Here is a 26,679-nt window from a genome sequence, read left to right as displayed (position 1 = left end):
GAGAAATACACTCATTTGCAAACTAATTTGATTTTTCGAGAGGCTCACCTGGAACCCAGCCGAATCACTCGTTTGTGGTGTTTCGTAGGCTGTTGACGAATTTTCAGCAACCTTATGAGTAGTGCATTACAAATATACAAGTATCGCGATATCCCGAATATCGTAGCGACTGAAACATGAGGCGGCCTGGTGCAGCACGTTCAGTTGCCTGGAAACACCATAAACGAGAGATTCAGCTGGGTTCCAGGTGAGTCTCTTGAAAAACCAAATTAGTTTGCAAATGAGTGTATATTCGGTAAAGAGTGATGTGCATTTGAACTCTACCAATCTCGTAAACACCTACAACTAATCAAAAATTGTCCAACAGGTTTCAATTGTCCGTAACACTACCTTACCGGAAAGTCCTGACAGACGGGTCAATCGATCGATAAAACCGAGGCGGTTACTGGATCACTTGACGTGAATAGATTCACCAGTTCAAACGTGAGAATTCAGATGCATCAAGCTTGTGCTGGTAGCGTAGTTGTAACAAGTCTGCCTTGCATTCCATATGTTCGGAGTTCAATACTCCGCACACATATGCACTGCTGATGAGCTCTAATGAGAGCGAAACTCGAGTCTGGTACTTCTTCCCTTTGGCGTTGACTCACCAGAATAATTGCGCCAGAAAAGAAGGACGACTGTTTAAGACTGTTAATGTGAACACGTACTCCTGGAATTAGACGGACGTAATCTAGACTGTTCCTCGCGAAGATTAGGCCGCAGACCAGCACATCATTAGCTGCTCATAAAGTTCCTGAAAATCCATCAAACGCCCTATCAAAGCACTCCTGAAGCACCTCGTGCAAGGCTTTGAAACCAAAAGGTAAACGGAATCCACCGCACGTCGTAGATAAATCGAACTTGTGGGGAAACCTAGCCCAAATGAGTTTCATCAGATGATCATCTAAAGTGGAGATGTCGTATTGTTCTCTTTATATCGCAGAATTATTAGATTTAGGGGAAAGTGATAGTCAGGTTGCTCCCAACTTTTTCGAAGTGATCACAAGTTGGCTAGCCCAATCTGTAATGCCATGTGCCCTCGCAACAACATGTACTTCTGATTGGCTATCCAGCATATTTTTCCAGGGACATCCAGATTTTGCTCGCAGATGTCGTATTGTTCTCTTTATATCGCAGAATTATTAGATTTAGGGGAAAGTGATAGTCAGGTTGCTCCCAACTTTTTCGAAGTGATCACAAGTTGGCTAGCCCAATCTGTAATGCCATGTGCCCTCGCAACAACATGTACTTCTGATTGGCTATCCAGCATATTTTTCCAGGGACATCCAGAATTTTGCTCGCCACTCCTTTTACCGATGTATTGATCGCACCCGGTCACCAGTATCTGCCCATTCAGCCTGAACAAGTCATGCATACGCACAAGCTGGGGCTGCCTGTGCCATTTAAATTTGCTAGTGTTGGCTCATTAACTAACTTGTCAAAAAAACTTCGTAGTCTAATCGGTCTTGCCTGTCTCCCAAGTGGATACTGGACAGTAGCTCGAATTCAGCTAGCCATATTTACAAATCCTAGTCTTCTCCTGTTCCATAACATCAGTGAAGATGAATGGTTTACACCGTGATCATATCTGCTGAAGGCTTAATGCTCGTTCTGCATCGGCCGGTTAACTCGATAGGATTGCTTGTGCAACGTTTGTGTACAACCAATAAGCCTGCATCATCAGCCAAACTATCCACTAATACAGTGGGTAACACCATTTCGGACCTCTATTTCAACCTCACTCTGAATGCATCTCCGACAAGTAGCACAGGCGGTACGAACGGATGTTTCGAACAAAATCTTTGCACCAAGACTATGCTTAGAAAGTTGGACTTCTGTTTCGCTAACTTGACACGACAGACTTGTCGACTTTATTCCTCTCAAGAACCCACACTTTCAAGGAAACCATTGAGACTTCGAGTCATGCCTTCGGGTAAAACAGCTCACTGTGTCCTGTCTGTCACCAATACAATGACACTATTAAACTCGTGGCCAGTCCTGCCGTTGCGTACCTAGACTATTAAACTCGTGGCCAGTCCTGCCGTTCCGTTCAGGAGGAGGAGTTGGAGAGGGACAGTGATGGACAAACAACTGTGCGAACAAATGACATATCTCGGTTGCCCAGACCGAGGAATGGATTTTGGTTGAGTCACCCTAACTAGAGCCCACAAGGCAGCGGAAGGATGCATGGTTTTGTTCGGGGACCCCCACCACAGCCTCCTACTTAAAAGTCCGAACCGCGAGGCTGTGGATGTTGGGATCTTCTTGGGGGGTCTGTCCCGCAGTCAATGACTCTAGTCTAACTCACTTTGCTACAGGAGGCCGGGCTCTCCCAAGGACACATGGATTAAAGAATTACTGTCTTACTTCTGATGCAGCTGCAAAAAACAAGTGTCTTTTGAGCAGAACCGGACTGTGGTTTGGCAGTATCGCCGCTTCCATAAATATGGGCATGCTGTTCACCTGTGAGAACTAGCTCGCTGTCTGTACACCCTTATCGCAGAGCACAGTATGTCTTTAACCCCAGACCACCTGGAATTTCGATTGGTCGTATTACGAGGTCTCACTGCTCTTGGTCTTACTGCGCCACTTGGGCCTTCGTTTCACGGTTTTACCTTGTAAAACAAAGTCCCATCCAGTGTAGCCCGCGGGATCATCGCTGCATTCAAGCTTGACCATCACGTTACGTGACAAATTTAAGTCGGGAGTCACTACAGTCACTGCAGTGCAGTCCTATGCCCAGCAGGTGAGCATTGTCTGCTTGAACCAAAGTCCCAGTGAGAGCGTGTCTTGGAGCTGGTCCCCAAATCACCAGCATACTTTCAAACAACTAGACTCCAACTTTCGCTTGGTGGTCACAGAAAGTGCGCATACACCGGGCACACTAACATTAGCACAGAATAATTATGAACAGATTGAGCAGAGGGGATTCAGCTCACATTTTTGCCGTCCGGATATTTCACAGAATCCCTTAAAGATACTATTGAACTTTTTTTACTGATCACACTCTGTTGTCCTCTGCTTTCGGGATATCCTCAGCTATACGGCAAGCCGTTTTCATCGATGGGATACTAGGATTTCAACATGCAGTAGAGTGCGAAAAACAAATTCAAACAAACAAACGCACTAACTGTCAAGGTTCCCGATGTGGAACTTTGAGTGACGCGTAGGTTCGACAATGCCGAATATCGAAAGGAAGAATTGCATTCGAAAGTCTATGGCACTCAATCGTCTCAGATCGTAGCGACAACAAGTGCGCAAGTCTGTCACTGTCTTGTCAACCTCCGCGAAATGGTAGTTCAGTACTGTCGCGGTCGTCCATTCCGATGGTATTCTCGTGATTCTCATTGGCGGTGCGATCACACGGAACTCAAGAGAAAACGAGTAAAGGCAGGCTCAGCAAACGGAACACGGACGCGCATGAATCAGTAGGTCAGCGGTGTACACTTAAACACACACGCATGCTCATGCACAACTATCGGAGAGGATGGCCTTCGTGGTAAGCTGAGCGACGGTTACAAATGAGCAAAACAAGTGGAGATTAAAAGTACATGGGCGGAGTAACCAAATGAATTATCATGAGGTCAAGTTAGATTCAATTCTACCAGGTGACCATACCATCAAATTCATCTTGGCGATTGCGAACAACTCTGAAGGAGTCTTCCCAAATGTCATCTGACGAACTCCCGCTAAAATTGGTGCAGTATGAGCCAGTTTGGTGTCATTATGCGCGATAAAACTTTGCAGGCTGTCAGAATTTATGCATGCGGCCCCGCACATCAGCGGGGAAAGTTAAAATTCTTTTCAATAGGATTGTCATCCCACCCAAGCGGTTCCATTGTGGTCGTGGCTAGACTCATAACATCTATAGTTACGAGTACACAATGATTTCGCGGGGTCTATCTATAGCACCTTTATCTATTACTAGTTGATCCGTACTCTTAATAGGCCACTATTTCAACCATAATGATCCCAACCTATCACTTTTCTGGACAGTTTTCGAATCAATCTGGATACCACGAACATTTAGGTTGGGACAGTGAGACTCAGTTTGCCTCTACCAAGTTTTATTAATTCAACACTGGCCTGGATTCATCCTATACATTCTACAGGCGTACCATCCACAATCAAAATTCCAAGCACAGCGTCTCACTTACAGTTTCAAGACAACGTATTGATGCCTACGGAGGGGCCGACGGATGATGTCGTACATGGAGTTTTATTCTCCTAATGCAAACAGCCTTTGAGAGGGCTGAAAATCAGCATTTGGGGGTTCACTTGGTCGGAGGTTACGCAACGCCGCAGATGCTATGAAATCCACATGTACCAACGCATTAAGCCGAAAAAAAGACCATTAGGCAACAGTGTTTAACCATAATCACAGCGCCAAATAAGGATGTTTAACTCCGGTATTCCCGTACTTGCACTAGAATTGGGCGGCTGAATCCTAATACGCGTCGAAGTTTACATTCCAAAGAGTCGAAGGCATATCACATTTGACGTAGAAGTACAGGTAGGCCACTCTGACCAGCCAAACACCAATCACCTCACTGACAATGACAAACTGCACGGAATCGAGCTAATCCCGTTTTCACCACCGCCACATTCACACACCTATCTACTAAATACATTTTCTCCAAACATCACATCAGCCTATTCGACAAGAGTGTCTCTACAGAAGTTCTCTGTAAACCACGCAGATCACCCCACGTTTGTCCCTTTATTATCCTCGTAGGGGAGCAACGTAGAGGCCTTCAGAACGTTGCTCACCGATTTTTCCAATCTTTTGATCACTCGCCCTCAGTCCCCCACCAATTATTTCTCAATTAACCCGGGTGCATCACGCGCACGCACTTGGGCTGTCTGTTAGAAGTTTTCCCATCTTGGCTTACCTGGATTTATGATATAAATTACACACTTGTCGGTGTCGAATGGACGTCGTGGTCTTGCTCTTTTGCTTCTTCTCGGACCTGGACTACTTCGGACTACTTCTCGGAACGGCAGTAAGTTTCCACTTCTGGACTGCCGCGAGCTGAACAAGAAGATTGAGTTGTGGCTTGCGCCTGTAGACAGCTTCGTCAGCTAGCTGGGATTTGCGCCTCAACGTTGTTCCCGCTGCGTTCCATACTATCCAATACAGTCTTCTGGAATTATGTTCACCCTGGCCCTGGACGGGATCCGAGATTAACTCCATACCTAGTAAATTTGCCAGTTCGCTCACAACTCTTTGGTTCCTGTTAAGTTCACAATGATCATTGCCGCTCTGTGAAATGGACTACAAACTAGCGTGTGAACTGATCATTTTTTCGACACTTTGTCTACATTTTACAACAGGTTGGGCATCTTTGTAAGACGCCTGTTCCGTTCCAAAAGGTTAGCAGTTGTCTGAGGTGGTACTTGATATACTCCCGTTTCCGCTGCCTGACGCTTTGGGCAGCTGTTTCGCGACAACAAATGTTGATGCATCGAGAATATTCGGTTGCCTGCGCTTTAGTGGAAGTTTGCTAATGCTGTCCTGACCGACTCCAGGTGAAGCAGGATCCGAATGAGACTCATTCGTGTGGCTACAAAATCTGGAAGATTTTGTCAATTTCCGTAAAGTATTTACCTATTGACCGATAGATTCAGTGGCTAAACGGTCTCACCTAGCCAAATGAAGTCTCTGAAACATGTCATTTGCTCTTCCCAGACAACAGTCTTTAAGTACAGCTCTACCGATGAGTCTGCAGGATCACTTCTTGGTTGGAATGTCAGGAAATGAGGACCACACGAGTAAGTGCACTAACTGTATGCCGGAGCACCTATCATCATTTCTTTGTCAAGAGGAATTCGCTCAGAACCAAAGCCCCCTCATAACTCCGATTACATCGCCACCAATCCTTAGCTTATTTCTGTGATGTGGCCAGGTAGATATAAGGTGGGTCCGGTTGGAGCGAGACCATAAGCTTCTGCTTTCCCAACACGGCACTGTCTCCAGAAATCGTTAAAAGGCCCTCAGTGTGTAAAAAGCATTGTTTTCCGTTCTTCATGTTTCGTCATATGCCTAACGACATTCGCCTGCAGCCGGTCCATCGTCTAGTTGGCCCTACATCGTTTCCGTCAATCAATGTGTGTTCAAATTCGCTCATTTATTTCATCTGCAGAACCAACACAAATTCTGTCACGAAGAAACCGGACCTTACCGTGGTGTGACAGTTTGCGCACCTCAGCGATCCATTGAGCTATACTGGAAAGTGTCCCCGCAACACTCACAGAGTCAATGGTTAGAGGCCTGATAAACACAGTCCCCTGGCCCTCCAGGTTGGGGGTGGAACATGTGGCAACTTGTTCCGTAGAAAGGGTAATGCATTTGCATTTCCCGCCAAACACCGCTGCCTTGAGGTTAGGTTTTTGAGCCTTTGGTTCAGGACCCTAATCGTCCTCCTGTCTAGGTGTGGGCACCCTGGCAGTATCTCAGCCCAGATTTTCATTAGCCGATGGTGTTTTCAGCTCGTAAAACTCTGGTTCACCTTAACGATTGATGTTGGCAAGGGTGTGAGCAAATGTGATCAACAAATAGGGCTATCGAATGAGTACAGAACCCTACATCTCAGCTTATATTTGACTGTCTTCCTCAAGGTCAACTTTATTTTCTTATTCTCGTATAATTTTGTGAATTCTCCACTCAATTGTGCTGTTCCCCTCTCTTAGTCCCTGATTTACTCGGGACCTTCCCATACACGTCTTGGAACCTTTCTTAGCATCTTCATAGGCCGTCTTTCAGATAGTTGTCAGTTCATATGTAGTTATTTACGGGAAACTTTATCAAGAGCCGTAATCCAACCAAAAGCCCAAGGTTTCTACTCACAGACTCACTGTAGCAAGAAGAAGCTATTCCCATGGTCTGAAAACGCCATATTGTTGATCAAAACAAATGACCGTATAGGACAAGAAAATATGGAACTATTGATTGACCAGAGTTACACGTAGATTCAAATGTTCGAAATCGCCCCTTGGGCTCAGAAGGAATACGAGACCAGCTCAGTACTCAGTTCGTAAGAGTGGTTGCGATTAGATTAAATTCTCAAGTGAAAAATACCGATGATTCCAGGTAGAGATGCACCGAACGAACTGCATCAATAAGCAGAAAAATAAACAAGGACAAAACAACGTGAAGGAAGATAGAATCATCTTAAAGATTGCAATTGTACCCAGCAATTGTTCAAAAATCGAGTTTGCGATGACCAGCAACACATCTGATTAACATGTTCTCTACCGTAGTATACTAAATGCGTAGCAAAAGTTCTGAGGGAAGGAACAGTAAACAAAAACTACAGCATAAAACAAACAGTGCCACAAATAGTATGAAATAAGGATCGTTTCACTGCCTGTGGAAAAGCGGGAAAAATTCGGGGTAGTGCGCGTATTCGAATGCATGAAGGTCGATGGTATGTTGGGCGGACTCTAGAGTCCATGAAAAAATGTGACGAGTTGAGCTCTTTCTTGGCAGTATCTCAGTGAGCCTATTCATGGTGGGAGGCAAATGAAATGCCTATACTCATGTGATCGGAGATGTGCGTATTCGTTTTCTTCATTTTAATTAAAAGATGCTAAAAGAACACAAAACCTGTCCCTGGAAATAAAAATCGGACTTTTCCAACAACGACACGCTTTAACATCACAGAAAACGAACAAACAAAGATGTGGATACAAATATATCCTAGAAATGATCCGCTTGCAAAGTGCTATAATTTTCGAAGAACTGGTGATCGGTGTTCACTGCTAATTCCGGCCTCAGTAGTGAACGGTGTGGATGGGCTTACGAAACGTTGTGGCTGCAGAAAAGACGCCGGTGGTAAGGGACAGTCGGCCAACAGATGAGTGGAACTTCTACACCGGTAGCAGCACTTGCGCATCGGTTCCATGGGGCAAAAAGCTGCTTTATGAGATGCGTACTGACCACAGTTATAACAGCTAGGAGAGGAGATAAAGCACACATAACGTGATAAGTGCAACAGAATCGCAAAATGAGGACGTGCACCATATGAATAGTTGGATCTCTGTTCCACGTGTAAGCAAGATATGCAAATAGTAGCCAATACACAGGTGTGACTGATAAAGACCAACCATCGTATTCAGATATTGTAAAGTTGCTTACAACCAAACTGGAGCCAGCGTTTCACGTCAAATCTCTTTTTGTTTGATATGTTACCTGTTTTTGAAAATACGTGTATATTGCTCATGCCGGACGATTCTCAATTTTCACCAACTGTATACTCTGTCAGTCTTCTGGTTTTCAAGTACTGATGCATTCTTGACGTATTACTGATGTCTCCATCATTGTATACGTGATGGACAAGTGGACACTCTTGTGTATATCGGTCAGGGTAACACCGTAAAGAAGTAGCAATATCCTATGCAAATGCTTTTGTTTCATCCGACTGGTTGCTCGCCAGGTTGTCTCTACATCAACATCACGCTGAGTGTTACCAATGATCACTCAGCTGTAAAACCCTTTCAGTGCCTAGCTGCCATGCCACCCGATGGGAGTACGAGGGCTGGGATACTGTCAGGTTGCCCAAGCCTAGACAGGAGAAGTCAAGAGGCAGAGGTCGGGTTCGAACCACGGACATTCCGGTCAGGAAAAAACTGTGCTTTTTATATGCCACGAAAACTTGCGATCTCCAGACAAGCTAAACTCAGATGAGCGTTTTTGTGTCCCGGTATCAATGTGTACAACACTCTCTGTTTAGACAGTCTTAACTTAGACCGATCCCACCGTTTCTAAATGGAGACAGGTTTTAGAATAGGCTTCTTTTTCAAATTATGGTTACTTTGCTGACCTAAAGCTGTCACCTTGATATGACGGTCAGGCTTGAATGCATCGATGATCACGCGGGCTACATTGGCTGGAACTTCGTCCTACAAGGTGAAACCATGCCACAAAGGCCACAGTGAAGCAGTCACACCAAGAGCAGTGAAACCTGGTACTACGATTGATCGAAATATCAGGCGGCCTGGGACCAAAGAAATGCTGTGCTCTGAGAAAAGGGTGTACAGGTTGCGAGGCGAACAGCATGTCCATATTTATGGAAGCGGCGATTCCGCCAAGCCAAAGAGTTCGGTTTTGCTCAAAAGACACCTGTTATGTGCAGCTGCATCAGGAGTGAGACAGTAATGTCTTACTCCATGTGTCCCCGGAACGGCCCGGTCCCCCGTAGCAAAGTGGGTTAGAATATTGAGTCGTTGGCTCCTAGATGGGTTCCCCAAGAAAAGCCTAACAACTACGGCCTCGCTGTTCAGACTTTTGAGTAGGAGGCTGTGGTGAGGGTCCTCGAACAAAACCATGTATCCTTCCGCTGTCTTGTGGGATAAAGTTGGGGTGACTCAACCAAACTCTATTCCTCGGTCTGGGCAATCGACAGGTATCATTTGCTCACACAGTTGTTTTTCTACCACTGTCCCTCTCCACCTCCTCCCTCCTCCCCACCGCACGGTCATTTATCTGACCGATGACCCCATAATACCATAATAAATTAATGAGATGCTTTCTACATAGGAGCTTTTATTGTCCATAATCTATGTCAAATTGACAAGCAGACAATGCCCAATTAGAACTTATACTTTCTTAAAACTGATGTATGCAGTGTCTCTGAAATACACACGCACACAAGACCCAATCATGGTTATGCATCTCAAAACTCCGAGGACGAAGTTAGCCCTTTCACATTTCTCTCTTCGTGTTTCCAGTGATCAGAAAGCAATGGCTAGTGGAATGGTTCAGGAGCTGAGCTCAACCCCAGAACTGTACGCGCTTTGCTGGATCGGATTCCAGTGAACAGTAGTCTTGGCTCCGTTCGGTAATCCATCTCAATCAAACTCAGTGCATTTTAACATAAAATACGGTGCTTGTTTCTAGTGTTAGAATATACCACAACGGATCACAGTTTTGAAGCGGTGAGGATTACTCTCTATCGAGCGTTATCCAGGTTTATTCGTCAAGCATGAAACACTGACATTGTATTCCTTTCAGACGACTTAAATACTCAATTAGGTAGTCTGAGCTCCTTGGAATCACAGTTGGACGGTCGATTCTAAGTCGATGCTCGCCGCACAGACAACGGAGACCGACACCTTCAGTTGTGTGCTGATCGTGAACTGTTTCTGGCAAGTAGGAACTTTCAACATAAACACTCGCACCGCGATACCTGGCGGCCACCAGCTGCAAATCGATCGCGGTTCAAGTTGGACCATGTGGCCGTCATCCACCGGTGGAGAGCCACAATTCAAGACTGCCGTTCCTTCTGGGGCACACCACATCATTCCGATCACGCCATGGTGTGTGCATGTCTGACAATTCCTTTCCCTTCAGGCCCTCGCAAGCAAGCAAGAAGCATGCCAATCCATAGCTTCACAATATATAGCAAGCAAGAAGCATGCCAATCCATAGCTCCACAATATCTATCTGAGCTAGCCCAACAACTCTCCACAGTAAACCAATACTGCACTGGCAGTGAGCATGTGGATGAAGCGTGGCAAATTGTGGAAGAAGCTGTTAGCGGCGTTCAGTGCTGTCTGTCTGATTTCTCCAATTCGACCACATGATCACTGGATGCCATCGAGATTGCTACCCATGACTGATGCCAACAAATTCATACCAGAAGGCTAGGAGTACGACGGCGCACGTAAATCCCTCAAACGCCAAATAGTGAAGAGCCTAAGGAAAGATCGAGAGCTCTGGTGTACATCGAAAGTCGAGAGACGAAAAAGGCTTTTGCTACCTGAAACAGCCGTGCTCTACATCACTTGATCCGATCGACTAGGAAAGGAATAGTTAGTGAAACGATTAGTGTAAAGGATGGTTAATTAATTCACTCGCGAAAACCTCGTCTGGGAAGATGGGCCGAACACTTCGAAAAACAGTTCAGTTGGCCTTCTTCAACAAAACCTCTGGTGATAGTGCATACGCGTGAATGGACTGTAAAGATCAATTGTCCGTCGAAAGGAGAAATGAGGCATGAAACATTCGTACTGAGACGTGAGAAGCCACCAGGACCGGACGCTCTGTCTCAGCCCTCTTCAAAGAAGACGGAGGACCGCTAGTGACCCATCTAACAAAGTTTATTGGTCCAATAAGGAACGAAGAGAAGGTGTCAGCGGAATGGAACATGCCGACAGTTACCCCTAGCTCCAAAAGGGTACGCGGACGCTATGTGGAAACCACCGTGGCATCAGCCTATTAGCTGTGGCATCGGAGGTGCTCTCTGGCCTTCTCCTCCGATAGTTGATTGAACACAGGGAGAGGCAGATCCACGAAAACTAAGCTGGGTTCCATCCTACAAGGAGATCGATTGATTAAACTTTCACCCTCCGACAGATTCTGGAACAGCGACACTGCTTCTGGCAACCAACAATGGTTGTTTTTCTTGAGCTGAAAGCTGCCTTTGACTCTGTGGTCCGTCAGGCACTATGTTAGTGTATGTGGAGCAAAGGTGTCCCCCATAAATACTTGATCCTTCTCAAGGTGCTGTGCGCATACTCCCGCGGCGGCCGTGTGAACGTCTACAGAATGGCGCTGTGCGCCACCTCCCGCGGCCGTGTGAACGTCTACGGGATGCTCTCGCCTGAGTTCATCACATCACGTGGTGTCAGGCAAGGCTGTCCTTTCTCATCTCTTCTCTCAAATTTCGTCACTGGTACGAATATAGAAGACTCACTACCAGCCTCTAATGCCTGTGAGGCCGAAGTGCTCCCGGAGCATCTGCTCACAGATAACGAGTACGATGACGACATAGCTCTTCTTAGATCTGACCCCGTGGTAATGCAAACAATACTTAATAATCTAAATAATTCTGCCTCACGGTTTGGCATGAGCTTCACACCTGCAAAGTGTAAAGTGCTACTGCAAGACTGGGTGGGCTTGAACCCTAGCCTCATGCTTGCGGATGAACCAATTGAGATAGTAGACAAATTGTTTCACCTGGGCAGCTGTTCAGTCTCGGTGGTCTCGCGCAAGATGATATTTCCATCCGGATGGGGAAGGCCAGAGCAGCTTCTGTGAATCTGCGTCCCCTGTGACATAGGCGTGACATCAGCTTTTCTGTCAAGGGTCTAGTCTGCAATGCTGCGATGCGCTCCTTATCACTTTATGACAAGGCTGCCCTCTCTCATCTTTTCTCTCCAACATCGTCACTGATGCGATTATGAAAGACTCGCTAACAGCCTCTAATGCCTGTGGGACCGAAGTGCTCTCTGGGCATCTGCTCACAGATTTCGAGCAGGCAAACGACACGGCTCTTCTTGGATCTAACGCCTTCCTATTGCAAGCAATATCAAATTATCTAAATATTTCTGCCTCACTATTTGGCGTGTGATTCGTACCTTTAAAATGCTACTGCAATACTGGGTAGGCTCGTATGCTCCGTATGCTAGTCCACCAAAAGTCTATTTTCGCACAACCACACGACGTGTGGAAACAAGCAAGAGGAGGTCAAACAATGACTTGGCAATGAATTGTGAAACGCATTACCAGAAAACTCTGCTGCGCTGGTCGCTGTCCTGTCCTTCGATGAGGACCGCGAGACGGGACACATCAGTGGTTGGAGACGTCAGATAATGTCCAGTCCAACTTATACTTCCCAGCTGTTGCCTATAGTACATAGCTCCCCTCCTAATCTCCCCAACTAAAAAATCCACTGACACCTTTATATTGACAAGTCAATTAATCCTTCCGAGGCAAAGACCTTTTTACGAGTCACCATTTCAGCCTTACCGAAATCGTCTGGTTGGTCTTATCACAGACCGTCGAGGATGAACTCCCAAGGGTCTTCTCATGCTCGAACTTGGAACAGCCAGTTGGGGTCGAGATTCTGTGCGTGACAAATGTGGGTATGTAAACGTGGGAATCTCTTCGTATGGTCGGACATTGAATGCTTCCGGGCCCTTGGAAGTTAATCGTATCATGAAAGAAACTGGGAAGTTGGGAGTGAGTTCCGGGGTGAGAATTCCGCGAATGTTTGACTAGAAAAAGCAGAAAAGTTGAATGTCGGTCAAACTTTAATACTAATAATAGTAATAGTGGTAGCAGTAATAATATAATATGGTGAAGCTTTAATTCTGGCTGGATTCCCTTTACTATAAACGGTCGTTTTGGAAATGAAATTTTACCTGATGATCCTACCTGGTAACTGAGAATTCAAGAGGACTTAGTGATAAAGGTGCGAGAACACCAATCAAAAGGTCCGTGATTAGATACCAACCCTTGGTTTTCGGCTGTTCTTGTCGAGACTTCGGTAACCTGGTAGTGTCTCTGTCCTAGTACCTCTTTCGATTTGCACTGCAACTATTCGCCGAGAGGGTAATAGACCGGAGGGACGCTGCCTTTCAAGTCAATCACTGTGGCTGGCTTGCAGCTCAGTTAGAGAGCTTTCATCGAAAAGTTTCCCTGAATCATATCGAGCAAAATGTTTTTCATCAACGCACCACGCACGAGCTCCAGCGTTTGGGGGTAGCCCTTTTATCTACCAACTTAGTGTTCGGACGTAGTCTGTAGTCTCTCCGGGTACATCTTCACGGTTGACAGCCTGCCTCTTCCAAGTTCAAGAGAAAATGCTCTTCGTCAAGGAAGGGTTGAACTTTAATCGAAATTCAATCGCGTAAGCGAGGTCAGTCTATGCCGAAAGCACTATTCGATCCTTGTTACGAATCGCTAACTGTGCGCATTTCACGAACAGAACGAGTAACTCATGGCGTATCGTTGAAAACCATACCATTGAGCCACGAGCGTCCAAGCAGTATGGTCGTTAACTCGCACTTAGACAGATTACGACACTACCTATTTCAGTCATTCAATTCACATAACTAAATGTTGAGTGACTCCTCGAATGACGACTTTCCATATGGAAGATTCACACAACTTGTGAAATGCTCTTTTTTCTGGTCTACTTATTCCATATTTGAAAATCTTATTCTAGCTTTCGGCCTTTGCGGCCAATCTGTGCCATAAACTCGGGAAGTATTGCACAGTTGCTTCAGTCTCACTGGAGATTCATCGCCTACAAAGATCTGACAAATTTAAAGGATTGTCGCGGACTCGAATCTCCTTGAATGTTCACGGCTTTTTAGCACAGAGTGACCTCAAGCACAAGACAAAATCTCAACTGGGGTTTTCAAATCACATATTACCAGCCAACTACAGTAACCCCTTTCTGCAGAGGAAAATCCCCCTCAAGAGTGACCAAATTTGATCAGTACCATCAGCATGCCGTGGAGCAGTGTTGATACAGATAGGTCGATGTAGCTTGTTGAATCACTCTTAAAAAACGTTAAAAGCGAGCGCCGAGAGGATCCAGATCTTTTTTTAATGTGGCAAACAGTGTTGCATTAAGCAGATGATTGTCACTCAACCACTTGATCGTCAGGCAATAACTGATTCGTACCTGATGAAAAAATATCTCCTCTTCTGAAGGATCCACGATGATGAAGCCAAAATGTCTGGTAGAACTGAACCATTTGATTCGTCCTCGGTAACTGACACTGGACTCGGACGGAACCAGCGTGGACGGTCCAGGAGCCGCTGACGATTGGCGAAGGCTATCGAAGTCTTGTCCTTCGGGCCATGGATAGCGAGCGAACATCACTGGAAGACAGTTGAGACAGGAAGATTCTGATGCAGGATAAATCCACAAGTCTTATAATAGGTTTACTTTCAAGACGGTTTGTCAAAGTACATGGAAAAATGGTGAATAAATAAGATTCTTTTTTCACCAGCTTGATCACTAAAATCTTTGATAGTTTGTGTTTGCACTCACGTCTACACCGAGTTACAACCGGTGCTGAGGATTTATAAATCCATCAGTATGTAGCCACTTGTTGTGATTCAAACGGAGATATGTTCTCATTTGCTTGATTTCTTCTCGTTCGAGTAACACACGAGGTGATTATTTCCTCAACCCCAGTTTGTTCCGTATAAGCACTGCAATAATCCAAGTGTCGAGATCCCAACGAAGAATAACAAAAAATCCACCTGATTTAACTCACTTTTATCCAAATCCACCCTGGTAACATCTTTTAACATCTTTTGTATGTTTGGATGTCTTGTCTTTTTTTCACAGAATTTCATAAGTAATTCTAAAGATGGCTGCACGGGAATTTTCGCAACCTTTGGGTGATTTGATGCGAACTGAAAGTATCTAAAGCTAGGGCACTCTATCCGGGATTTCGTACACACAACCCTGGGACATCTTGACGTCACGTCCAGCAATCTTGACGATCTTATCGAGACCTTTAGAAAAGGTTGGGGCGTCTACTCAGCAGACCAGATCCCTAGCGTTGCTATGTTACGATTTTCTGATAAGAACCTGAAGATGTCCGGACGTGAGGTTATATTATGGAAGGAAGTGTTAAATTCTGGGACAGTATGTGTAATGACTGTGTGCCTTTGGGACAACACTTGAAACACAGTCTGGATATCCTCAGACTTCATATTGAACATGTCCATATTCTCACCAGGAGATGTGACAATGAAAAAAGACTCAGTGCGTGCTGTACATTTAGAGAACAACAAATGAACATGTGAGTATCTTTATCAACAGTGGAACCCACAGCAAATGAGTATACAAACTAACCCTCTGTGGTCAGTTTGGTAAGAGTGAACACAGCTGTTCAGGTAAACTGAACTGATTTTGAAACCAGGTGAAATGCCCAAACGGACGGCGTGGACGCCTTTGCCAAACTCTTCAAACTACTAAATAAAATCCGAGCCAAGTTACCTACCGACAGAACTATCTGAAACGTTGAATGAAAATAAAACTGCTCAGGCACATTGCTTGTGGCGCTATTATTCCACCGTGTAAGCTGACCTTAAAAAGAATTAGGAGTGAAAACAATCCTAACTCAGACATGGGTAGCCAGAGTTCTACTCTGATCAAGTTTACTACAAGAAAACAGTGGGCAAACTGAACATGATTCGACTAGCTTCAAAAGTCCCTGGCCTAACAAAATATTCTCATCGATTTTCAGCAACCTTATGAGTAGTACATTACAAAAATATTCTTAGTTTTTTGAAGCACTGAAAGCAGACCTAACCAGGCCAACAGAAGAGGAGCAGTGCACTCTACACTGGCTCATCGATGTAGCCCCATCATGATTGTTATCTGTAATAACCGCGTACTCGTCATACAGTGGTTGTAGCTGCTGCAGTTTCGTTCACCGATGATTTGGGAGGGGGGTAGGTAGCTGCGCATTGCAGGCGGGAGATGATAAATTGGTGTATAAATCCAGCACTGCCAGTGGGCTGTCGAGTGGGGGAATTGGGAAGGGAGCTATGCATTGAAGACAATAGCTTGGATGCACAAGTCTACTTGTTTACTAAGCTAATACTAGCCCAAAATGCAGAGTTGTTGGTATGTCAAATATAAGGAAGTCACTGTGAAGATCGAAGTATATATATGCACCTAGGTATCCGAATTTTATAGCCTCTGTCAAATGGGAATTTCCGCAGATTGGAGTTTGGTAGGAATGGCAAAGGACTGAGTGTGTGACTCCAAGATCATACGTTTTATGTCAATAGTCAAACGGAAGTCACGGAGGTAAATGCCTCGGTGATTATCTGTGAGGGACTCGAATGCGGCACAGATATATTTTTAGATCACCAAAGATCAATCACTCTGCCGAACATTTGTGCACCAAATCAGTGCCCTACAAAAGCTGAACAATAGTGATTGTCCTAAAGCCCACATGGACCGTATTTTGATTAGTGTTATCAACTCAGCTATTGTCATTCATAAGTGTTTTCTAGCACCAGACTGTATCAATACTGTCGACAATGTGCAGCTTGAATGCGTCTGGTTGAGTGCATATTCTATTAGCATATTTTCTACCCACAAGACGGATTAGAAAAGCCTTCACCTCGGATACCCATCTGAGCGCTGTGTTTGGATTTCCTTCATTGAAGCCTGGGGCGCGTCAACCTTACGGAACAGCTACAACAGCCGTTGAACGTCTGAAAACGAGCTGCGTGCATGTGCGAATGCCTTCAGCCCAGACTCGTGCCCCGCGCCTGATCCCACAGGCATGTTGACAACGCCCCGTCGTGGCAGGATGTGAGGGCACGTAAGTAAACCGCTGTTATCGGTCACCGCTACAGTCTTTCAAGAGGACGGAGCGAACTTATGACGGAGCTGGACTGTGGCCGCAATCGGGAACTGGCAAATCAATCAATGATTTGTAACCCGTTTTGGCATACTTCATCGCCTCACAACCAGATTTAAGTTGGAAACCGTGTCGTAAAGCCACTTCACGCAAGGTGTAAACCGTGCAAATGATGAAAATGAAACTTCGATTGATATGTGAAGCCAGATTTTGTACCATACCGTGAAAGAGCAACTGTCCAAATCCATACAGAAAAAGTTACGAGGTTCCGGCTGAAGCACCATATCCCCAGAGTCGGTTTGAAAGCTTTGCTAAATGTTGTGTGCTACTATGTTGTTTTTAGTGCATCAAAAACACTCAAGACAAAGTATGGCAAAAGTGAATCGAGAAGACCATTGAACAGGGAAGCGTGATCCAATCACAATTGACAATTTTCATCATAGCATCGGTAATGATTTTACGACTGGTCTCGTGAAATTTTTAAGCAGGCGCTGACAAGAACTGAGCTGACGTACGTCATTAGATGGCAACATCAAACTTCAGTCATGCGGATACAGTAAACTGACTGTAACTGAAATCTGAATGATGAGTCCTTCCCAGCGAGAACTACACTTTGTTGGTTCTTTAAACAGTATACCGAACGGAAAGCTATCAAACAGACCATCGGCAGATCACAACGAGTTTCCCATACTTGTTTTTCAAGGTCACACGAGCCTTTTGGGTGCTAAATATTCTAGGCTTTTTCTGGGAGTAGTGACATGACTATCAAGTTTTAGTCCCATATTTTAAATGGCAAGTTAAAACCAAGCCGTTTTGCAAAGCCAACTAGCTCATACCTTGTTCAAATCGCCAAGAACGCGCTTCTTTAGAGAACCAGACGAAGCCTTTATTCATTTTAACCAGAATGTGGATCAGGTGCTCATGGTGTGGTGATCGAATGCTTCATTTCGAATCATCCGAAACAATTGTGAGATGCTCATCGCTAAAGATTTTTAGTAAGGGTGAATCAATTCTACAATTCTTCATGGCTTTCAACGCAGGTTTTCTTTCACTTTCAGGATTAAATCCATAAATTATAATAGTTCTTTGAAAACCAATGTGATATGTAATCCCTGTGCCATCTCAATCCTGACTGATTCTCCAAGCCTTAACAAACATAGCACTTGTACTGGACAATGAAATCCTGCTTCGCTTCAGGCTTTCAATGACCTGAGTTGGGTCACGAGGGCGAACCACACTGAATTCCAACTTTTTAGCAGAGTTTCTTTCTATGTGAGCTAGCCCAAGTTTGGAGATTATGTGCTCTGCAAGCCAGGACAGGCCGACCGTTTTGCACTACCTGTGAACAACTGCATGTCAATTGCAAGGAGATGGTTAAATTTAGTAAATTTAGTAAATATACCCATAAGGAAACCAGCTCTAGATAGATGTAGACATTCGATTGGCACATACGGTACGTTCTGGGTCCCCAACCCCTTCTGGATGTCCACTTAAGCCATCAGCGCCCCACTATCCCAAATAGTCTACTGAATATTTTAAGAAGTTCCTACAGCTCAGCTGATGTTGCGCCGTGAGGCTGAACCTTCCAATCCCTAGTGCCCATCTGGTTTGTCGTCCTCACGGATCTTTTACAGAGACTGACGAGGTTAGGGATTTACGGTCCATCTTGACGGCAAATATGGTGGCAAAAAGATAGCTGCCTTACTTTTCGAACGCCCGCACCAATACAAAATACTTTATGGGACGTGGGATAGTTCCTTCCTGCTAATGTGAGTGATTGGCTAACACAGTCCATTTTTCCGGATGACTGCGACAGGATCACCCCAATTCTAGCCTAACTGGTATCGATTGACAATGAAAACATCTCGCTGAGCGTTTCGCGTTGGATACCATGCTATGCTTCGGCTGCTTTAAAGCGCTCCTCGGCCCTCTGGTCCCTCCAAACTATTCATCATTTTACAGTGACTGAACTAGTAGGCTAAGTTATGACTAGCAGAACTGTCTCTCTGACCTTGGGGAATGGTAGTTTATAATGCTCTCCAATTCCTCTGGAAGTTTCTCTGCATTTTTCCTTTCATTTGGCCAAGAGATAACCGATGGCAGTCTGCCGTTTCTTGCTACTGTGTTCCAGTTCAGCGTTTCATTCTCTGAAGAACTGTTGTGAGTTTGTCTGCTTGCTCTTTCTTCACCTCGGCATACACCTAAATATCAGTAAACTTGAACACCTTCCTCTTCATCGACGATTTTCAGCAAAAGTAGTCTGAGCTGTGCCAGAGCAGTACATAAGCCAACAAGGACCCGTAAGCCTCTTCATCGACGATTTTCAGCAAAAGTAGTCTGAGCTGTGCCAGAGCAGTAAATAAGCCAACAAGGACCCGTAAGATCTCCTGGTGCTGTCACTTGGTGCAAAAAGTAGTTTTACTCTAACCAAGAGCTTAGCGCATTGCAGCAAACGAAATCACTTTGTTGACGTGGAGGTGCGTCGAAATATCGCTCGTTGCCGGTAATAGGAAGTCGTCTTTAGTTCTCACCCTTTTTGGTTCCCAAAGATCCACACAAAATACATGCACCCCATCCAACTTGCTAGTTTGAAACACGAAAGACTCACAAGGATTTCTGGTTTTCTGCATAAAACCTATTCTCGATGCCCCGCTTGTTTGCCTCTGGAGCTTCCGTATAATTTTCTGCGATAACCTTCTCTGTTGCGGGATACAAAGTGATCCGGCCTGAAATTCTGTTGTGTACTTCATCCAGTTGCATACTCATAATTGTTTTCTGACCTCGGATAAGATCTGAGCATTCCTCTACACATCCTCTCACACTGGATATGAAAACATACAATTGATCAAACAATGAATATTCTGACTAGCGTTACTCTGGCTTTGTTCACCGGGGATGCGGCGACGACGTTCAGGCTCACGGATATTAGACAGTTGTAGAGATCAACACAAGCATTCAGTCTGACCTCCAAATATGGTTCCGTCCACTGCTTCGACTATTAGCAATGCGTGGGTCGCTTCATTCACGCCTACATGGATATCTATGGTCCAACTTCCCCGAATGCGTAGTGGAGTCCTGTCCGCACACCGAACTCACATGGTTCGTTTCATTGTTTTATTGTCTTGCCTACGCTCGCCCCCACCATGTACCAGCAACAGCAATTTGCGATCCCACATCAGTTTTTCTCCAGTTTTAGTTATACGCCGCCCATATATTTCTGATTAAGAATAACAAGCAGGGTGGCTGGTTAAATTCGCCTACCCTGCAAGAATTAATCCGTAATTATAACATATGTGGCCAGCAAAGGCGAATTGGAATGGTGTTAACACAGCTACATCACATTAACAGTACTGTAAGCCACCTGACACAAAAGTTCACATTCAATTCAGTCTTGGGGAACAGTTCAGGGGGTGATGTACCTCAGATACAGTTCACGAATGTATGAAACCAAAACTGTCAGCACTGTTTTCAGTTTTTGGGAGAATTCCGGGCTTGGCCAACGTCAAAATTACAACTCCACTCTGCACGTGGAACTCCAATGAATGCAGAATGAATATGGTTGGTCTCAAAGAAAGGCAAGGCATTTTGGTGGGTTCAGGCTTGTGGTAGTGAGGGTTGTCGACACCAGTATACCTAGAGTGTTTGTGCAGGACTCTACACAGAAAAACGCTCGATTATGTTGAAGCAACAGGCAATCATTAAAAATGGTAGCAGTGTATACGTGAAGACAAGTGCTGATTGAAAGGAAACGAGTGAAGATCCGACTTTTTCAAAAGAATCTAGAACACCTGAGTTCTACTCCACCGTTGGTGTTCAACTGCAGAAACCCTGCTATAATACCTCTAAAAGTAACGCTGCATTAAATCTGCTTGAGGTCGCATCGCGAATTTGGTGAAACTGAGTTAAACAGCGTTTGTTTAATTGGACTTATTGGACGGCGTTACGATTACTGTTGATCTTGCTGACCGATTCCAGTGTGTCTGTCGGTAACAACTTGAGGCTGAAGGCAGCAGACTGTCTGTCGGCGTCGGAAGCGTAAACCTAATGTGCAGATACATTCAAATGTTATAGAAAATCATAGTAGAGTGTACTTTTGTGTCTAACTTCACCTCTCATAAAAACGCCACAACACAAAATGACGCAAGTCGGTCTAACCCACTCCAGCAGATGTAATCGTTTGCTCTCCTTTATTGCTGAGTGGTCTGCACTGGTGCCGATTCAGGCCAAGTATGTGCGACTGTTTTTCACCCATTAACCGAACCTCATAATACCTCCTCTCTGTCGCTTTCATTATGACGTCAAGATTCCCATGGGTTTGTTGCTGATTTACACCGTTTACACTTGGAATTTCAACTTACCCTGGTGACCATGAAAGTCAGCTTTTGTCTTCAGTCAATGAACCGGCCAAGTTGATACTGACGACTGGAGTAACTTGTGCATTAGAGTGTAAATGAAGAAAACACGCAACGAGAGGTCTGTGAGATGCGTCAATTGAGTGTCCTCTGACTGACCGAGTGGCTTGGATAGGTCAAAGTGTGCGCATGCGGGGGGTCTTCGCCTATGTAGTACTCTTTATTCCGATTCGGAAATCACAAAAATGCTACAAAAACACTCAAGAAATAGGTTCATTACGTCTTCATCGTTGTCATCAGTATTATCGGCAGCATTATATCAATGTTCAACACTTACGCTTCGTTGTAATTCAGTACACTTTGAATCTAATACCGTGACGAATCCAGAACAAGTGAATTCAAAATCAACGATGTGTAAAGTGGCCTTTCCGTACCTCGCAACTGTAGTATAAATCCAAAAAAGCCGATGCACTAACCCTGCCTGATTTACCATCGTAAGCAAAGTAGTGCCCAAGCTCATTTGATGAATGGGAGAATAGTTGGGATTCCTTCGGTTTGCACCTGGGAAATGAATTCACCCTACTGCACCATCTTTCGGGAAATTGTCGGCGACACAGTGTATGTACCAAATTTCTGGTGTACCCAGCTGGATGGTATGAATAATGCTGATCCTGCAAGAGGCAATAGCGGTCTCAACCGGTGGCAACGCACAAGTGTACTCACAAGCCAAAGGAACACACTACTACAAGTAGGTCGGAAAGGTGTGTCTTCATCTAGTTAGAGGCTGTCCTATCAAATGGCATCTCGGAAGCACTTCTGAAGTGAATGGAGAGAGACTATCCTCAAGCGGTTACCTCTGACCATAAAAAAAGCTAAATGAGTCTTAACTACTCGTGAGTAGATAAGGATTGAGGATTATCAATCGGGCAAGTTGGTGCCAAAATCAGCTGGAACTCGGCAGTTAGGCTGGCCACTGAGAGTTGCGGCTGTTCGGTTTATTCTGGCACCCCCAACTGATTGCCATGGAAAAAGACAACAATTATTCCACACTTATTGAACAATCTAGCCTACTGACACCACGTCGGTGGTGTTCAGGGAGTGATCAGGTGTACCATAGGGGAATTTCGAAATTAGCCAATGGACAACGTTGACCAAGTCGACCTGAAGGGACTTGTATTGACCGGCTGTGAACCAGGACGTTTGTAGCAATGGCCTTGAATTCATAACCTACGAAGCTTCCTATCTTCATTTGAATCTGCGTTTTGCTGACTGTGCTCAACGCTCGGGGGAATCTCCTTTGGAACCCTTCTTGAGGTGAACCCCTGTTATGGTGACTAGGCGACCTACCAGTTCTGTGCAAACAATGAATTTATTTTAAACTAGTGGTTCATAGTTTGAAGAAATCTGCCAGCTTTGTTTGGGTTTCGAAAGGTTTTTTCTCCAAATTAGCCTGTTTTAAATATACTTTTCTCAAACTGGGGAGTTGCATGAGGTCACAATGTTGGCTGTTTGCAAACACCTACTGATACAAACAGCCGACTGAAGCGCTTCCCTGGTGATAGTTTCGCACTCTCGCTGAGACATCGTTTCAGCCCTGTGCTTAGTTACCTTCAAATTTCTCAATCTCAGGAAACAACAGAGGGTGACACACTGGCACAATTCCGTACCAGGTGTGGCTTAAGGTTTAACCGTCATGACCTGTTAAGTACTAGGCAGTTAACATTAGAAGGTCTGATTTACACCTCGCGGTTGTGTGTGCTGATTCACTGAATAGCCCGTATCCCGAATGAAATGGGTGAAGCTACCCTGAATGATCAGCACGCCCGTATTCTTTCCACATTTGGATCATCAGGAAAGTAGTATCCACGGAGTGAACCGCTGTAAAGACGAACACAGCCGTTGGATTTTAGTTTATCACATACTGGCGCGATTTGCCTGCAATGAATGAATGAATGAATGAAGTATTCTTGCCTAAATCGTCGTAGTTTGTGTAAGGGTTGGCTGGTAGAATGATCCATTCCACAGTTTTCAACCGTCTAGAGGGCACTCAGTCCCACCTCCAGAAAGTACACGGTTACTTGGCTACTTCAGTCATCGTGTGCATTTTTCACCTACCTCGAAGTGGTCGAGTTTCTTGCTGTCTCGACTAGCTACTCAGGGTGTCCTTCGAAAGTCATCCTACAGAGTAAAAAGTGTACGCCTCCTTGAGGTTTCATGAAGGGCTTATAGATCGCAATTGTTATTTGCAACAATAATAATTCTTTTTATTAGCCATACATCAAAAAACGGGCTGTTTTACGTTGGTTTTCACAGTAGAACAGCAATCCACAACTAGTGACTGGTGTGTTTTTAGCCAAAATCGTAAACGACCTGCAGGATCATTTTCTGTACCTGAGATCCAACGGTGACTTACCAGCTCATTGTGAAGATCAACACAAAAGGGTTCAGCTGTGACATCCGTTTGGTGCCCAGCTGCCGTGCAACCAGAACGAAGCACGAAGGCGGAAGTACTGCCAGGTAACTCAAACCTAGGTAGAAGCAGTCGAGTTGCAGAGGTTGGGTTCGAACCACGGACCTTGAGGATAATAAGTTCGCGCCTTAACCGCTGAGCTCGAATTAACCATACTTCAAAAGGAAAAGCCTAACATATATATTTTTGTAATGCACTACTCATAAGATTGCCTTGGAAACATCAACACCGAGAGATTCATCTGGGTTTCAGGTGTATCTCTCGAAAAATCAAATTAGTTTGCAAATGTGTGTGCTTCGCTAATTCCGCGCAATTTGGTTTCAAGTAGAACATAAGGTTGACGGAAACCCGGGTGCTGCACCTACCTGATGAGCCCCCAGAAGGGCGAAACCGGTCGTGGGCTGTCGAGGAGTTTTCAGTAACCTTATGAGTAGTGCATTACAAAAATATGTATGTATCGCGATATCTCGAATATCGTAGCAACTGAGACATGAGGCGGCCTGGTGCAGCACATTCAGGTGCCTGGAAACATCAAAACTGAGAGATTGAGCTGGGTTCCAGGTGAGTCTCTCGAAAAACCAAATTAGTTTGCAAATGAGTATAGTTCGCGAAAACCCTATTATTTCAATGCCTACTGCTGATCTTACAACCGACTGGTGCATTACCCTTATTACATTCACTGTTTCTCAACGTGCCCAAAGGCCTTCCCAGCGGTGTCCATTAGACTAACACTGCCTTCTAGGGACTATGTTCATGGCCAAGTTGTATTCAAGAGACTGAATTATACTTTGTCTTACAAAGTAGCAAACTTCAGACTTCTTCAGCACAACCAATTATCCACTGAACTAAGGATCTTTCTATCGATCTAGCAAACTGGTTTTTAATTGTATTTCTTTGATTTGAACGATAAAACTACCAATGCACCTCACGGTTCTCTACAACGTGCAGCTCGTGGAACCATATTTGTCTGTTGTACTCCCACTGTCAGGCCCATTAATCGGCATTGATAACGCATTAAAAGCTAACCAACGGACCAACGTCGGTGCTAGAACATTCTGCTTTGCAATGGTAAGACGGGTATCAACTGCTGTATAGAGGAGTCTCCTGACTTCCGAACGGAACCTATTTTTGAAGTGACAAGGCAAAGCTGTCGAAATTTTGAAGTATGATGTTTTCGTCATCAGTTTACTGGATAATCTGGCGGAGTTGAGTCCTGTAGAGGCTTCTATTTGGGGAAATGAATATGAGAAACACTGTAATCACAAGAGAGCAAGAATAGATTGCTTGACAAGTACCAGACTTGGGTACTGGATATTGTGAACCAGTTGGGTAAATCACAGTCAAGAGTACGTCCCCTATCTAGCAAAAAAACGTAAAAACCATGAAAAGTAAATACAAACTCAGTGCAGTTAGGAAAAGCGTTCCCGAGAGTATGAATAGAACCGAGCTGTTTGTACAACGTTCCTTGTGGTTCAGTTCTACCTAAATTTTGCCTCTGTGTCGTCATATTTAATCAAACTGTCCAAAACCAACCTTCAAACCCGAGTGACTTTTCTTGTGGCAGACTCATCTACGCAGCTGTAGGCAACTTTGCTGTACGCAATGACAGATTCTGATTGTCTGCATCCCCGGCCTGTACAAACAAACCGCTGCTCAAATCAGTAGGCAGTGTACGAAAAAATACAGTTTCTGTATATATACATATATATATATATATCACTTATATGTGAATCAGTTTCGCTGGTCAGCAGTCATAAAAAGCCACTGGACGCCTACGCATCCCTAGGCAGCTACAGGCAACTGCAGGCGGGGTAGAATGTGTTGCTGCATGCAATTTTGCCTATTTGGACCCGAAAGAACAAGGCCGGTGGAAAAATACGTAAATGCCATTTGTAAGCTGTTATACAGCTTAAACATGACAGAATAACAACAGAACCGGAACTCACTACTCGCTTATCATTGAAGTGCCGAAGTCCTCTATCAACTGCTTTAGGTCTCAGCGCCAGTGCGCTGTACATTACTTTGCCTTGTACATCACTATGCAAATATTCATAAAGGGACGCCTAGTAACGCTCCTTCAGGGCGGCGTTAGATAAACTGGCAATATTTCGTTAACCACGTGGTTAATGATACCATCGTCCTTCGGGTGACATTACGTCAAATAGGTAATGACTGGAAAATGAAACAAACTCACTTCATCTCCTGTTAGTTACACTAAGCACGCAGCCCGTTGAGTAGGTTGATGGCCCACATGTGCTTCCGTGTGTTCCCAAGTCTACATGCTCATCTACACCAAATATATATATATATATATTCTTCTGTGATAAGTATTTTTGTGCACAGTCCGCCTACTAATGTAGATCAAAGCTTTGCCCCATATTATATATATATATATATATCATCCGATTTTGTTAATGCCTTTGCATATGCAGATATTCCAGATAAATTATTTTGCTTTTGTTTACTAGAAATAGGGGAATGTAGATGTATTCATCTGAATTTTGTTTTCAACCTTTTAAGCGAAACTAAAATAGGTGGGAGGAGCGGAGGTTGGGAACACATGCCTTGTACTGCACGGATACCAAGAGAACCGCTGTATCGCACTACCTCGGGCACCTGTATAGGCAACAGGTTGCAATTTCATGACTGATGGTTCGATGACTGAACTCCTGCACACAGCGGTTT

General features: G+C 44.7%; 2 protein-coding genes across 2 annotated transcripts in view; one reads left to right on the top strand and one right to left on the bottom strand.

Moving 5' to 3' along the window:
* Positions 1-7,129: 7,129 nt before the first annotated feature.
* T265_04757 (hypothetical protein) lies at positions 7,130-14,686 on the bottom strand (the record flags this gene model as incomplete). Its single annotated transcript, XM_009169582.1, has 3 exons — positions 7,130-7,995; positions 12,794-13,041; positions 14,460-14,686. The coding sequence occupies 3 exons, from the start codon at positions 14,655-14,657 to the stop codon at positions 7,767-7,769; spliced, it is 675 nt and encodes a 224-aa protein (XP_009167846.1).
* The window catches only part of T265_04758 (hypothetical protein), a gene marked incomplete at both ends in the record, with an annotated part of 77,342 nt that continues 63,516 nt past the window's right edge, over positions 12,854-26,679 (top strand). Inside the window, one exon of the mRNA XM_009169583.1 lies at positions 12,854-13,006. Coding sequence (XP_009167847.1) covers positions 12,854-13,006 — 153 coding nt within the window. The remainder of the gene's footprint in view (positions 13,007-26,679) is intronic.

This window comes from Opisthorchis viverrini, assembly GCF_000715545.1.
Source record: "Opisthorchis viverrini unplaced genomic scaffold opera_v5_82, whole genome shotgun sequence".
NCBI lineage: Eukaryota > Metazoa > Platyhelminthes > Trematoda > Opisthorchiida > Opisthorchiidae > Opisthorchis > Opisthorchis viverrini.
Note: the sequence above shows the minus strand (reverse complement) of the source record. Positions and strands in the feature narration are given on the sequence as shown.